Source organism: Vulpes lagopus, chromosome 11 (genome assembly GCF_018345385.1).
Source record: "Vulpes lagopus strain Blue_001 chromosome 11, ASM1834538v1, whole genome shotgun sequence".
NCBI lineage: Eukaryota > Metazoa > Chordata > Mammalia > Carnivora > Canidae > Vulpes > Vulpes lagopus.
Window position 1 is genome coordinate 105,331,467 of NC_054834.1, and position 14,936 is coordinate 105,346,402.

Genomic DNA, 14,936 nt, shown 5'->3' on the forward strand with positions numbered 1-14,936 from the left:
GTAAACTTACTCGGATAACAAAGTTAAAGTCTGATTTGTGGAGACGGTGTACATATTTCACATGCCCAATTCATTCCTGCACACTCGAGTGGGATTAAATAACATAGGATCACGTCTAACTCCATAATCCTGCTTTCATATCACCTTCAAAGAGATGTCAACATGGACATATTTACACTTACAAAGCCATATCCACTATAAGGTTAATAAATGCCTTTCGAGATATTCCTAATACAACTTTTTGTGATTATTGCAACCTCCCAGCTGTACTCCAGACTCCAACGTCTTTCTATAAGGATCCCGTAGTTCCACATAAAGTACCTCTGCAACTGAGCAGTTCTACTTAATCTGGCTTAGGAGCTTTTTCCTGCCTCGTTTGGTTACATTATGGAATGAAGAACCACTCAAAAGAGCAGAGGTAGGAATCTTGTAGGGTCTGGAAATGTGCTGTTTACCATACGTACGTTGGCGACTCCTAAATTTGCACCTATAGCTTTCTTCTATGTTCCAGACCATGTCTCTCACCACCTATTCACTCTCTTCCCGTTGGGAAGTAAGAATGGCAAACTTAATACAACAAATCAGAACTCTCATTTCCCCCCAGACCCACCCACCCAGCTTTTCCCTCTTCCTGGGCCCCAGGTAGCACTACGCTCCATCCAGTGGCTCAAGTCAGAAAATCATTTGTCGCCTTTGACTCTGTCTCTTTCCGGCTCTGTCCATCCAGCCCATCAGCTAGTCCTAGGGTTCCGTGGGACCGGAATCCAAGGTGGGCCTTAAGTCTGTCCACTTTCCTCCATAACCTGAGCCACCAGCATCTTTCACTTGGAATATTGCAACAGCCTCTTTCTCTAAGCATGGCCCCCAACCCTATATCAAGCATTCTTACAGAATCTGAGCCATTTTTTTTAAGATTTTAAAGTTTTATTTATTTATCTATCATCTATTTATTTTAGAGAGAAAGGGAGAGCGCATGCCTGAGCAGCGGGAGGAGCAGAAGGATAGGGGGTTCGGATGTGGGAGGTGGGGTGGGGAGAGTCTCAAGCAGACTCTGTGCTGAGCGCAGAGCACCCCACAGGGCTTCATCTCATGACCCTAAAATCACGACCTCAGCCCAAATCAAGAGCTGGACGCTTAAACGACCGAGCCACCCAGGGGCCCCAGAGTCATCTCTTAAAAACATCAATCTGATCGTGTTATTCTCCGGCTCCGAACATGCTGATGGTTTCACATGCCCCAGTGACACAAACCAAACGAGGTAATCCTGCCTCCGCGGCCTCTGCGTTGGCCCCTGCTAACATCTCCAGCCTTATTTCTCCCTCCACAGGTCCTCCCAAGGCAATTTCCAGCTTCAGAATTTTCAAATGGCCCAGCGGCCCACCCGGACCACCACCCCCACCATCCTGGAAGGAAGCGTGGCGGCTTCCTTCTGATCCTGTTGGAATCAACTGAAATAGTTCTTCCACTGAGAGATCTCCCCTAGCCACCAAGCATGGATCCAGACTCCTTGGGCCCTAAAACTCATGCAATTAGAGGGAATCTTCTTCTATGGAAAACCAATTTTTTAGAATCTTAAATTTGCAAACTTCACAAAGACACACGATGACGGGGTGCCTCTGGGCCTTGAAAGAGGCCAGGACGCGGGAAGGACACTGAAGCTCAGTGTCATTAGCTCCACAGTGATTGTACCTCGGTGACGCCCCTTGTTCCGCAGATACCTGCTCCCCATCCCCTCCCTCTGCACCCCCACCTCCACCTCTAACTTCTTATTCATCCTTCTCAGCACCTCTCACAGCACGTCACTTGTCTGCTCCCTGCACCACGTCATGTGCTACAGCAGGGCAGGCACCACGTGAGAATGCCCTCCACTGAACGTAGCGTCTGGCACAGCGGCGCTCAGTAAATATGTGCCCTTGAATGAGTAAATGACAAAGTGTCCTTTCAGATGAACACTGCCAGATAAATGTAAAGAGCTGGGGCCCCTGGGGGGCTCAGCAGCTGAGCGCCTTCCGCCCAGGACGTGACCCCGGGGTCCCGGGATCGAGTCCTACATCGGGCTCCCTGCTTCTCCCTCTGCCTGTGTCTCTGCCCCTCTCTGTGTCTCTCATGAATAAATAAATAAAATCTAAAAAAAAAAAATGTAAAGAGCTATTTGACAACTTAAATTTGCATGTTATTAAAGCAGGCTTGTTCCTTTCCTTTCTCCCATGGTAAGAAGTTTGCAGTATGGACAATTTCTGGTGCAGAGGAAACAATTGCTGTGCCCTTTCTATCTACTCCAGGCCTCAGGAATTTTTTAACACCACAACCCAATTTCCTGAGACAAAAAAAAAAAAAAAGCAGTTGTCCAAGAGGTTGGTTCCCTGGGTGGAAGTCACCATCCACTGTGTCTGGGAGGAAGATTTCTGCTTCAACATGGCTTGTGGCTCTTTGACCTAGACTAGGGCCAAGGTACTAGCCTCCTCTGAGGAGCTCTGGACTTTTTCTAGGCTCAAAGCCTATCTTTGGGTACATTTGTGCACCCACTGCCTCCTTTATTCATGTTTTTTGTTGTTTTGTTCATTTGGCTGTGTTAGGCAGCCTGGCCTCAGCGTACAAGACATTTTCCCGGCTCTCCAGGCTGTGGCTCCGAGAAGGGGATCAGGTCAAGGGCCTGTGGTTTGTCTCCAAGGACAGCTAGCGCCTGAACCCAGGCATATTTGAAGCTAACACATTCCGCCCTGAGCTTGAAGGAGAAAGGTAGGACTTAAAATGTTACCAAGACTTATTAGGAAAATATCCAACCTAAGTCCAAAATACAGATCTGGCTATTTAAGTGTAAGGTATTGAACAAGTACTTCAAAAAAAAAAGTAAAACAGTTATAATTGTCGCTAAATATTTCATGTAATTTGACATTTCCTTGTGCTAAAAACCTGTAGCGGAATTTAAGAAATGATTCTTAAATTCCGGAATTACCTACAAAAAGAGATCATTAAATGTCTTCCAGAATATTCTTTTTGAATGAGACAGATGATAGATAAGTCGCTGTCTTGTATAGAGTATATTTGGCTTTACCTAGACTAGGTAAGAATTCCTGGGGTTGCTCTCAGGTGTAGAATGCTGCAAGAATCATGTCTGCCTTTCACGGAAAGTCCCTAAAAGTCCTCAAAAAAGGAATAAACTCACAAACTCAAAGTTCTTTTGTATTTGTGTGAGCAAACTGCAGTCCGTTTGTCGAATGGCTCAGGGTCTCTGCCATTTATTTATTTATGGCGGGATCAACAGTCAGCTGGAGTGTATATTTTATGGTTAAATTAACCCGAGGCAGGTTAATTATGCCTGCAATTGAACCTCGTTCCTCTAAGCTCGCAGACTGAATCCTAGTATGACCATATTCGACTCAAAGCTACGGTATTTCAAACACAAACTTCTGACTGGGAGCAGTTTCAGAATCAATTTACGTTCAAATAAAAAGGGACTCCAGTGAGAGGCACATTAAGATGTTTAAATTATGGGGCATGTGGGATTCATCAGGCCGGGAAAGCAGCTGTAAATCAAGCTCAGGGCGAATGGGTTAAACACACAAGAGGGTCTTGATGCGTGGGCAGCGCTTCCTACTGTCTTTTTTTTCCCCTTTTCTTTTCTTTTTTAGTTTTAGCAACTTAAATGGAAATATTAAGGAAATAGCAAAGAGTTAATAACATTTTTTAATTTTTTATTTTTTTAATAACATTTTTTTTTTAAATGATAGCTACCAGTCCTATTGATAGTCTCCCATCATTACAGGCAGGCCAGCTGTAAAGAGAGGGGATAGTTTGCGGTAGGAACACATTTCAAGACACCAAACCAGAATGAACGGGAGGGGAGGCCAGAGAGAAGAAATGAGACCAGCAGTCGGAGGGACTTTTCAAAGAATTACCTCTTGTTCTTATTTCTTTTATAGATCCTACCTATAGATCCTACCTATAGATCCTATAGATAATCGTGTATTATACATGGATTTTCCCTGCTGGATCACCCTAAAGAATATGCCTTTGTAGAAAACAACAAACGATTACTGGGTGGTCAGCCGAGTCCTGTGAATAATTGCTTAAAGGAGGCAGCTAACATCTCCCTTTCCCGACTTCTTTCAATCTCCTGTTCCCCGAGCCAGGTACCATGTACTCTCTGGCAACTTCTAGGGCCTCTTTCGGCCCTCGTTACTTAATTGATGCTAAGGAAGGGGTAATTTGATATATTTCCCAAGCCCTTGCATTTCATTCCTGAAGAGAACAGTGTTCTACGCAGTAGATTCACTCTGTTGGTAAAATGTTAGGCAAAGTCCTATTTAAGCACAAGCCCAACCTTTCCCAGGAAAGCGTCTATGTCACCAAAACTACCTATTTTATCAAGCCCCAAAAAATGATCATTGAAGCTAGTTGGCGGACATTTGATTAGACGACCCACAAAGGCAGGCAAACTACAGCTTGTAAGCCTGTAAGGCTTGCAAAGCCTGAAGGACAGAGCTCAAAACAGAGGCCGCGCGGCCCACAAAGCCTCAAGTGTCTGCTGTGCAACCCTTTACAGGAAGGCATGCCAACCCTAGAATTTGGTTGTTCCCTGTTTCAGCTGGCTGATAGGTTATCCTCTGCTTTTCCAATATGTTCTAGTCCAAGGCCTGAGGAGTTACCCTTATTTCCCAAATTTCAACTAAAGCTGCCTCTGTTTTGAGAACCCTCAGTGTGCAGCCTGGAATGCAGAGCCTGCACTTTTGAAACATAAACACTTCATCTCGATATAATTTTAGTACTTCTGGAACACCCTAGGAAATGAAAAACACCAAGAAGCTCCTCTGACAAAATTCAGCTCGCACGGAGAGCACATATCTTTGCAAGAGGCGTCGTCTTGCTCACCTAAACAGTGAACAACGGCTCTTCTCGGGGACCAGAATTTTACCAATAACATCAAGAAAAATATTGGTTTACTTGTTTGGTTCCCTTACGTGAAATGATCTATTACCTAAAACGAATCACATTTAAAGCATAAAAGCCCATTTCCAAAGTTGGAAGATTAAGTGAATCAATCGGAAAGTCCACATCTCCATGGAGATAACCAACATAAAGATGTTAAGCTTCCCGTACGTTTACCGTCTTCTGTATTCAGAAGTCGTTAGAGAAGCACTTTGGTTTCTCGATTTCCAAAACAAATCATATTTGGAAGAAAAAAGTTTTTTTATCAGTTCTATAAGTACTTGCCGAATTGAGTATTATGAAGTTTTTCCAGAATTGTTTTTTTTTTTTAAGATTTTATTTATTCATGACAGAGAGAAGGGCAGAGACACAGGCAGAGGGAGAAACAGGCTCCGTGCAGGGAGTCCGATGTGGGACTCGATCCTGAGACTCCAGGATCACACCCCAGGCCTAAGGCGGCGCTAAACCGCTGAGCCACCGGGGCTGCCCGTCTTTCCAGAATTGTATCTCTCTTTTTTTTCTTAATTAAATAAGAATTCATCTGGTCTCCTGACCATGCTACTGTCTAAGCACATCTGCATAGGAAGAGGAAGGAAAGAAAGAGGATTTCGATCTTCAACCTGAGAATGAACGAAAGGGATTTTTTTGAGTTCGGCATCTTGAAGATGGTGGGGCCAGAACAGGTCAGGGTGTAAGATGTCTTGGAAGCCACTTTTTCTTCCTGGCTGGGTAAGCATGCACTGGCACCATGTTGGAGAACCGTGGACCTTAGAGAATTCAAGAGTAAAGGTGGAATCGTTCTGACATTTTTTGAGCACCTACCCCGCTCCAGGCTCTGCTCAACATGCTCTGCCCAGCCCAGCTCACCTGATCTTAGGACTTGGAGAGAAGGCTAAGCACACAGTAACTTGCAAAGCAAGAAGTTGAATCCAGGGGTCCTAACTTCAGGGCTCTTTTCAGGGTGTGATAATGGGGCCATTTTGAATGACTGAGTGTTTCTAAGGAGGCAGTGCAGGCAACTGTAGTCTCAGGCTATTGGTACCGGGTACGCAAGAGAAGAGAAGACAAGACTGCGTGAACCAGTGATTCGAAAGAAATTCAGATGAGCGTCATGGTTATTGATCAATGGGCTTGGGGAATGTCCATCTCTTCTACTGGTTTCGTGCTTGATTTTCTCGCGATTCTGAATTTATTTCCTACGGGCCTGTATGGGACTTAGCACGGCAATATAAGGAGGAACAGAAAAGGGGAGGATGAACAAGACGGGAAGAGACAAATGTGCTCAGGACAATGAAGTCTTTGCAGGGATACTATTTCCGAGCTTCGTGCTTCTTTTTAAAGCTTTGAGTTACACGTCACAGGGAAAGGGTTGTACAGTAGAGCTTTTGTTTGTAGTCATATGTTCCTTTGTCCAGTTAAGTCATAACTGTTTACCTCAAATTCTGTTAATACTAGCATAGGGATCCGATCTGAGAAGCCCTGATCCTTCCCCTGCAGAGTCACCAAAAGAACATGGAAATAAAATGAGAGTAAACTAGATCGACTTCATTAGCTTGTTTGTCATCCAGTATAGACAAGAAACACTTTGTTTTCTGTTTCACAAACTATTTACCATCTCAGAAGCTTCATGGACCACCCCGGCCTACCCTCGCTGATGCCCCAAATTTTCTTTTATTTCTTTTTTTTAAAGATTTTATTTATTCATGAGAGACACATAGAGAGAGAGAAAGAGGGAGAGAGAGAGAGGCAGAGACACAAGCAGACGGAGAAGCAAGCCCCATGCAGGGAGCCTGATGGGGGACTCGAACCCTGGACTCCAGGATCACGCCCTGGGCGGGAGGCGGGCGCTATACCACTGAGCCACCCAGGGATCCCCAGTGATGCCCCAAATTTTCCTAAGACCCAACCCTACAAGCCTATTCAATCCTATTTCATAATGTTAAGTGTGCGGAGGGGCTGCTGGCTCCTTGGAAGGGCAGCCCCGGCACTACGATGCCACTAAGAAATGGCCTTTCCTTCCACCGCCTTGAGATTGGTGGGAAGTTCCTTTCCACATTTGCTTTCATTGCTGACTTCGCCTCCACAGTCCATAGATCCCTTCCTTCTTCAGCTCCTCCTTGGGCTCTCAACACCCGCCGTTCAAGTGCAATAATGGTTGCACTTCCAAAAACAAACAAACAAGAAACAAAAACGCCAGCCTTAGTTGTCTTTCTACGTGTTGAATCCCTGTCATAATAAAAACATTTAATGGAAGAAAAGCAGGAGGAATTAGGTCATGTAGAGGCTGGGGAGGACGCTGGCCGTGCGAGGGCTTGGGGGAAGATCTGAGAGTGAGAAACAAGAGCTCCCCGTGGAGAGTAGCCAATCTGGTTTTATTTGGAGTAACTGTCAACTCTGAATTTCGACTTTCCTCCTGACCTTGCTAAATACTATTAGCTCCATACTTCTCTCCAAATTCAAGGGAAAACAGAAACGTAGAGGGAAAAATACCATTTTTTTTTCTTCAAAGAATCACATATCTTTAAACTATTGATGCTAAACAAAACAACTAATGCCAAAAGACTCGCTTTAATTGTTCATTTACCTGCTCATCCTCGACAAGAATCATTCCATTAAAACTTTGATTTTCGGGCAGGGAAAACTGAAAAGCAAAAACGACAGCGCTTGGGATCAGAACTGGAACTCTATTACATGCACTTTCTGGCATTCAGTCAGTAGACCTCCATTTAAGAAAAAAATATCAGCACCCCACTCCAAGCCTGACACTACTTTTTTTTTTTTTTAAATCAATGTCAGGATGCCCTGATCTTTTTATCAGCTATTGCGATGGTGGGAAACATAAGTTGGGAAATAAAAATAAGAGGGTCTGAGGCCCAGCTCTGCTGCTTATGAAACTCTGCGTTCCCAGTCCTTGATGTCTTCATCCATAAAGTGGAAATAATACTTACGTGACAGCCCTTGCAGGATTACATGAGGTAACACACGTACAGGTGTTTTCTATAAAGCTCTAGCCCCTGTTAGATATTATTACCCAAAGAGACAACTAAAAAAGACCTGACTGTACCATTTTTTCCTACTAATACAGCTGGGAACCATATTCCAAAACTCTATCAGTTGGATTTCAGTGACAGCATTAGAAATCTCTGTTTTGTCTCATTTTTACCATCTTCTCGAACATTTATATTACTTAAGTATTAAAACTCACAGTCTGCATAAACACCAGTCTTGAAATACTTATTTGTCATTTTACTTGTTGAAAAAATAATAGCAAGCAATTTCTTGCAGAAGGCAATAAGTAGTGCTATTTACTCACAGTGACTGTAATTTTTGTATTTGCCTTCTTAATACTTAACAGATGTGGAAAGCCGTGGACTTGTCCCACCCCACCCCCAAATGCTCAGTGCAACATATGGCACCGAATCAGGTTACACTCTCTATGTGACACAGTAAAACACTCACAAATCTGGGAAGAGAATCCAAGTTTGCTGCTATTTTCGTTTGTGCTGGCCTGTGCAGCGGGCGCCGAATATTTCGGAGCTGTTACCTGGCTGGGGAAATTAAAATCCCGGAGGTGAACAAGGTGTTTCTAAGGAATTTTATTTTTATTTTATTTTATTTTATTTTATTTTATTTTATTTTATTTTTTATTTTATTTTATTTTATTTTTAATTTTATTTTATTTTATTTTATTTTTTTAAGGGATTTGGTGTCTAAGGAATTTTAAATGAACTTTCTAGATCTCCAGGTTACCGACAAGGGTGCGTATATATTACATTTTTAGTGGCTCTGGAAGTTAGCAGCCGGATTAGGAACCTGCCCGACCTGGGGACAGTCACCTCCTCGCCTGGGGAGGCCTGCACGGACTCGGGGTGCAGCTGCTGCACCCCACGGCCGGCGGGGACGTGGCCGAGGACACGGCTGGATCAAAAGCTGCAGTCCTCTGTTGGTTCTGAGTGTAGGTGTCCTGAGTGTAAACTGTGCCACACATGCATGTGGAATCGAATTATTCCTGCGGCTGCTACCTCCCCTGCTCAGCAAACACTGCAGGCGCTGGAGACACCTGCGCCCTCGCGGGGCGTTGGAAGAGGTCCCTCACTTAGACTTCCTGGGGGGGCGGTTAAGCCACCAGGCCTGGGTGGAGGCTCAGGCCGTGACCCCCACGGCCAGCTGCTCTGGGGGACACCACCTGCTGGCTTCTCCCTGCCCCCTCCCTCCCCCCCTTGCTCGCCTGCTCTCTCAAAAAATGTCTCACTATGCTTTGGAGAGGGGAGGAGGCCTTGTGGGTTCAAGAACCCCAGCCTTGGAAGTCTCCCGCCGTCCCCCCTTCTGGCCCTTCTGACCAAAGCGAACCCGAGAAACGCAGGAATCAAGCAGGACCCACCACGCAGAAGAACCACCTGGGCCCCCCTCCTGGGCGCCCACGGTGAGCCCCACCACGGGCCGAGATCCCAGGGGGCCGCTGGGGGCCGGAGGCACCCCGAGGACAGGCGCATCTGGCGAGGGAGGCACCTGCCGGGGCCCAGGGCGGGTGGAGGCAGGCGCCCCGGGTGGGCAGGTTGGGGGGTCCTCCAGGATTCCAGAAGCTGCGGGCCCAGGCATGAGCCAGCCGTCAGGGTGCCCGCTCCCTCTCAAGAGGGGGGACTTAGAAGACTTATTTGCTATTTGGGGGGTCATTCCCGAATGCATGCCTCACTGCCCCCCAAAACGGCCCTTGTAGCCGAGGAAAGGGCAGCAGGGGGCTGCACACCTGTGCACACCTGGCCTGCTGTCCAGGCCCGAAGCTCAGAACTGTGGTTCTGCTGATGTCCCACAGGGAGGGGAGGGACTCTGCTGGGGGGGAAAGCCGAGACAGCCGCCCCCAGGTCCCCAGGGTGGGGGATGCACAGCTTGGCTGCTGTTGGCTCCAACACCCAACAACCTCCCCGCGACGACCAGGACTCCCTTTACGGGGCAGATTTCACCGAACATGAAACAGCACAAATCCAGGTGACAAGAGCACAGGCCTGCGATTGGGCCCAGCTCGGGTGGGAGTGCACACGCACACGCACACTTCACCGTCCTGCAAACCACAGCATTTTCTAGAGCTACGCATCTTTTAAAAGCAACACCGCGGTGCCCGTGCATGCATCCTGCCTCTCCGGGTCAGCGCAGCAAGTCAAGATTTATCTTAAAAGACTGGGGGGGGGGGGGGGGGGGAAGACTTATGCCGATGGGTTTATGTCCAGGGAAGCGAATTTAACAGAGCTCCGCTGCTAACAGCTGAGGTCTCCTTACAACTCACTTCCCTAGTGCTGATTAATATATTCAGAAGCAAATCAAGTGTATTGGCCAAAAGAAAAACGCTACTGGTAACACCCCAACGGCTCCCGGTTTCAGTTGTGCTTCTCAATCAGGCGAAATGTTCTCTCCCCAGCTACCAGCACTGTTTATTTTGCTTCCTGCCAATCTTGCAAATAATTTATCTTGTGTGTCGTTTCCTCATAAATGCTTCCCGGTGCTTGATTGCTCTGCCTGTGTGGCGTCTGATTTCAAACTGCCATTTTACCTTTATAAACATTCAGAACTTTGAAGCGCGAGGAGAATGCCCAAAAGGCATGAGAAAATGAGGCGACCGTAATTAGAGGAGCAGACTCCGTTTCACGGCGCGCCTGGCCTTCTGCGTGTGCCCCAGAAGTCTCCCTTTGCATCCGGGATTGCATCCCCAGTCTGGGTGCAGGACAGCAAATTCACATTTACTCCAGCAAAGAGCACCTGGTATCAACATGTTTAATTTATTATTATTATTGCAAAGAACAGTTTTCCCAGGATTAGTGAAACAGAATACATATATTTAAGGATCTGCACTCAGACCACAAAAAAAAGAGAGAGAAACAGAAAACAGAGAAAATAGAAGTAATATCAGTAACCACATGATTTTTTGTGGTAAAAAATAGAATATGGCGTGCAATAGTGCAATTTTCCTTTGCTGATCCAGCAACGCAAGTCTTCGTAGGAAGTCCACTGGTGTTCTTTCTGCATTTCAGGATTTAGTTGCGTGCTTGCCGGGGGTTGGCGTTCCTGCCAGACTTCTGACTCTGGGGGGAATCACTGTGGCTAGAATCACTTTTGTTCAGTCCAAGATGACGGAGCTTCATGTCCCAGCGCTGTGAAATTCAAAACAGGAAATGGTCACGTGCACATATCACCAGGGTCATCATTACAATTATTCTAACAACTAAGCAAGGCCGCAAAGTCAGGTCTCAAAAGCATTTTCCAACAGCATAAGCCTTTGCTATCTCAGGGTAACAAAACTGGTGCTAAATGGACATGATTCTCTGATCATAAGAAGCGCAAAACTGGCCCCTCTGACGTATCAGTGATGTTTTCATATCAAACCTTCAACTCAAAATCTCCATGTCAAGTGATGACAAAAGAATCTATCAAAATCTGCAAGTATTTCTGCAAGTGACATACACAAATCTGGCACTTCACAGGTGACCAACAAATGGAAGCTTTGCACGGGGAATTCGAAGGGTTATTTTTCATCGTCTCTTATGGCACATCAGAACACGGTCTTTTAAAACATATGGAATTTAAGCAGTGAAAAAAATAGAAATTTGGGGGGGCAAATGGGATCTCTTAAAAACGTCTACCAAGTGGACCAATCACAACGGACAGGGTTCTGCACTCAAAGTTTTCCAAAGCAGACATCACCAACATTTCTAATAATCACAATCAAGCCCACTGATAATTCATATTAACAATGCCAACAGTGTCCACATGTGAACTAATTAAAATTAAAAGGGAGTTATATTTTGAGTATCACAGCTAGTGAATAAGGACTACAGCTATACTTCTCAAATTTCAATAAACATAGGAATAACTGGAGATATTGTTAAAATTGCAGGTTCTCATTCAGTAGGTCTGGGATGGGGCCCAAGATTTTCACACCTAACAAGCTCCCAGGTGATGCCAGTGTGGCAGGTCCAGAGACCACACGTCGAGCAGCAAGGAGCTAATTTGGTCCAAAGGCCCAAATTCAAATCCAAATTCCATTGGTCACTGTGCAAAGTTTCTTGAACTTATTCAACCTCATTTTCATCATTAACACATTGGAATTAATAATAGAATATACTTAGAAGACAGTTGTGATGATTAACAAATAAAAAGTGTATAAAGGGCTTAGTACATAATAAATTCTCATTTTTCAATTACTGTAAGGAATTCTTTATTTTAGCATACTCAATTCCACAATCTTACTGTTTTTCATATGAGAAAATAGTCTGATTCTCAGCTGCCCAAGGCAGACCAAATATTTTGATTTGAACAACCTGTTATGTCAGAGACTTAGGTAAACAACCATTTGTACAGCAAAATCATAAGAAGTTCTTTATTTCTAATTCTATTCACTGAGCAAAAAGAAAAAAATCAGCTGAAAAGGGAAATTCATATCTGAAAAAAAAAGTGTCCTCCATAAAACTTTTTGACATCCTCAAATTGACTAGAAAACTAAAGTAAAAATCGCAATAATTCTAGCCAAAAGAGATTTTTCTACCCAAGATCTTTAGCCATGAGTATCTGCATGTGAATTAGAAATTGGGTTCACATTATGGGTTTAGTTCTTCCCTTTAACATGTTTAAATCCAGACTGAGAATATAAAGGATTTCACAACAATTCTGTGAGTAGAAAGCAATGGACACAGTATGTTTGCCTAAGAAACAGGATAAACAAGCCATGCGTCCTGGGTCTTTACATGCTAGTCATTGTTTTGGTACCAAAAGAGAAGCAGCAAGCCTCGTTACATGCTTTGCAGCAGGGATGTTGAAAGGTCTTCCAACTGGTACAGGAATTTAGGACAAATTCCTGTTCTGCATTAGCAAGCAGAAAACCAAATTAAAAGAACACTAAGAGATTCCAACGTACTGAAGAGCCACTTTTTAATAAATACCAAAGTAACTGAAGAGATACAAATGGACAATTCCCACAAGCCTGAACCCGAAATGCATCTCCCTTTTGACAAACACACTGGGGGCGGGGCAGGGGGGGGGGAAGCACTTACTGAAGGATAGTTTCTCCCTGCAAAATAATAATAACAAAATGCCCTTTACATTTTTGTAGGTCACTTAGGCTCAAATGTGTCTGCTGTGTCAAGTGCCAGATGTAGAAGATAAACCGCCCAGGGGTGTTTAACTTACCCTGTAAATGTTTCCCAAGCCTTCAAACTCACAGAAGGAAGAGGATGTATTATGTTCAGTACAATTCCCACTCTTTCTTCCCCCCCCCCCCGCCCACTACACACACACACACACACACACACACACACACACACACACACGTGAGCACCTTTTTCAATTCTTGGCCATTCTACGCATACGTTCCTTTCTTTGAAACAGATTTGCTTCGTAGAGTAAGAAGAAATGAAACCCAACTTTCTACAGTAAGGTAATTTACTGTGATTTTTAAAAAACGCATCACTTCCAGAATCTGAGAATAACTCGCTTAAAAATAAAGCTGCGCGACTGCTCTAAGGACCTAACTGAGCCAGATCTCTTACACGCAGATGAATGTGGCTGCACCTCGTACGGAAGAACTGGGGTCTATGATTTGGGACACTGGCAGTTTCCTGCCCATCATCCATCCTCCCCTTCCTGACTTGCAGAACTGCAAACTGTTCAAAGAAGCAATATGCCCAGCTAAAAAAAAAAAAAAACAAACAAACAAACAAACAAAAAACTACATTTGCCTGCCTCTCTTGCAGCTAGGGATGGATACGAGACTAAAACCTAACTATAAGTTGGCTTTCCGCCTCCCTTTTTTTCCTCCCTAAAACGTCGGTGCGATGCTGGAGGTGACCTCCAGGTGAACTTGAGCACGGCAGTGATACCCTTTCAAAGGGCAGAAGAGTAAGGCAGGAGGAGCCTGGAGCCCTGATGATAACGTGCAGCCACCCAACCAGGACTCGACTCCCCACAGCCAGATTTCTCGTTGTGAGAAATGAGGCTATTGTGGTTAAATCTCTGATACGCTTACAGAGAATTCATTCCTCAAATTAAATGGACATTAAAAACAAAGTCCAGGGGTGTCTGAGTAGCTCAGTCAGTTCAAAACAAACCCCATCCTTAGAATTTCACACACACACACACACACACACACCCTTCAGGTTTTAGTATTTCTCACACTCCTAAGGGCAACTCTTTCGTTTAAATGACAAATGGCTGGTTTTCTACTTTTATTTTTTTTTATGAACACAAAGTACAGGCTTACCTTGACTTTTTTACCAAGTCGATCCTTCCATTTCTCAGCAATAGACCCTTCCACCAACAGTAATCTGTAATTTTTTTTAAAGAGAAGCAACCATTTTTGACAGGTTAAAACATGTTCTTGAGAAATACAAGGAGTCATGGGTCAAAAAAGCTTTCCTGTTCATTCTAGGACAGCCAAGTTTTAGATTAGCAACCCTCAACAATTTACGAGTCTCGGGCTCCTTAAAGAAGAAATGATGCTAGGATCTGTCCCCCCAGGAAAATGCACGCCCACAAACCGCACACCTACACTCTGCTACCCAGTCCATGATGGTGAGGGACCCAACTGAAACCTAACTATCGTCCCCTAGCAGGTGGACAGGGCCCCAGGTGAGAACCGCAGAGGAAGAGGTCCGGAGAAATGCAGTAAAGAGAGGCAAGCACCCTGCACCAGGGAGCCGCTACCTGGCGCGCTCCTCATCCTCGTAGCCCATGATGACGTACTCCTCGTTGACGCTGAGCGGAGGACACAGGCAGCCAGAGCTGGTGTACAGGTTAACGGTGTCCCTTGGAATGTTTACCAGGGAAGCCTTTAGAATCTCCTTCACCTCAACGACCACGGTCACATCATGGCACTTGGTCTTTACTTCTTTAACTTTAGCCCGAATGACTGGATAAGAGAAAATAAAGCTGAAATGGTAAAACGACACACAACAGATGCTCCATCCCAAAAAGACAAGTCGGCTTTCTCACGGTCGATGCGTGAAAGTCAACCAGGTATTTCT

The 14,936-nt window shown here is 44.9% G+C and overlaps 1 protein-coding gene across 1 annotated transcript in view; it reads right to left on the bottom strand.

The window, feature by feature from the left end:
* Positions 1-10,679: 10,679 nt before the first annotated feature.
* FRZB (frizzled related protein) overlaps positions 10,680-14,936 on the bottom strand; it is a 30,726-nt gene continuing 26,469 nt past the window's right edge. Inside the window, exons 4-6 of the mRNA XM_041722582.1 lie at positions 14,617-14,821; positions 14,174-14,237; positions 10,680-11,072 (exon numbers count right to left, since the gene is read on the bottom strand). Of these exons, the coding sequence (XP_041578516.1) occupies positions 10,956-11,072; positions 14,174-14,237; positions 14,617-14,821 (386 nt within the window). The 3' untranslated portion in view covers positions 10,680-10,955. The remainder of the gene's footprint in view (positions 11,073-14,173; positions 14,238-14,616; positions 14,822-14,936) is intronic.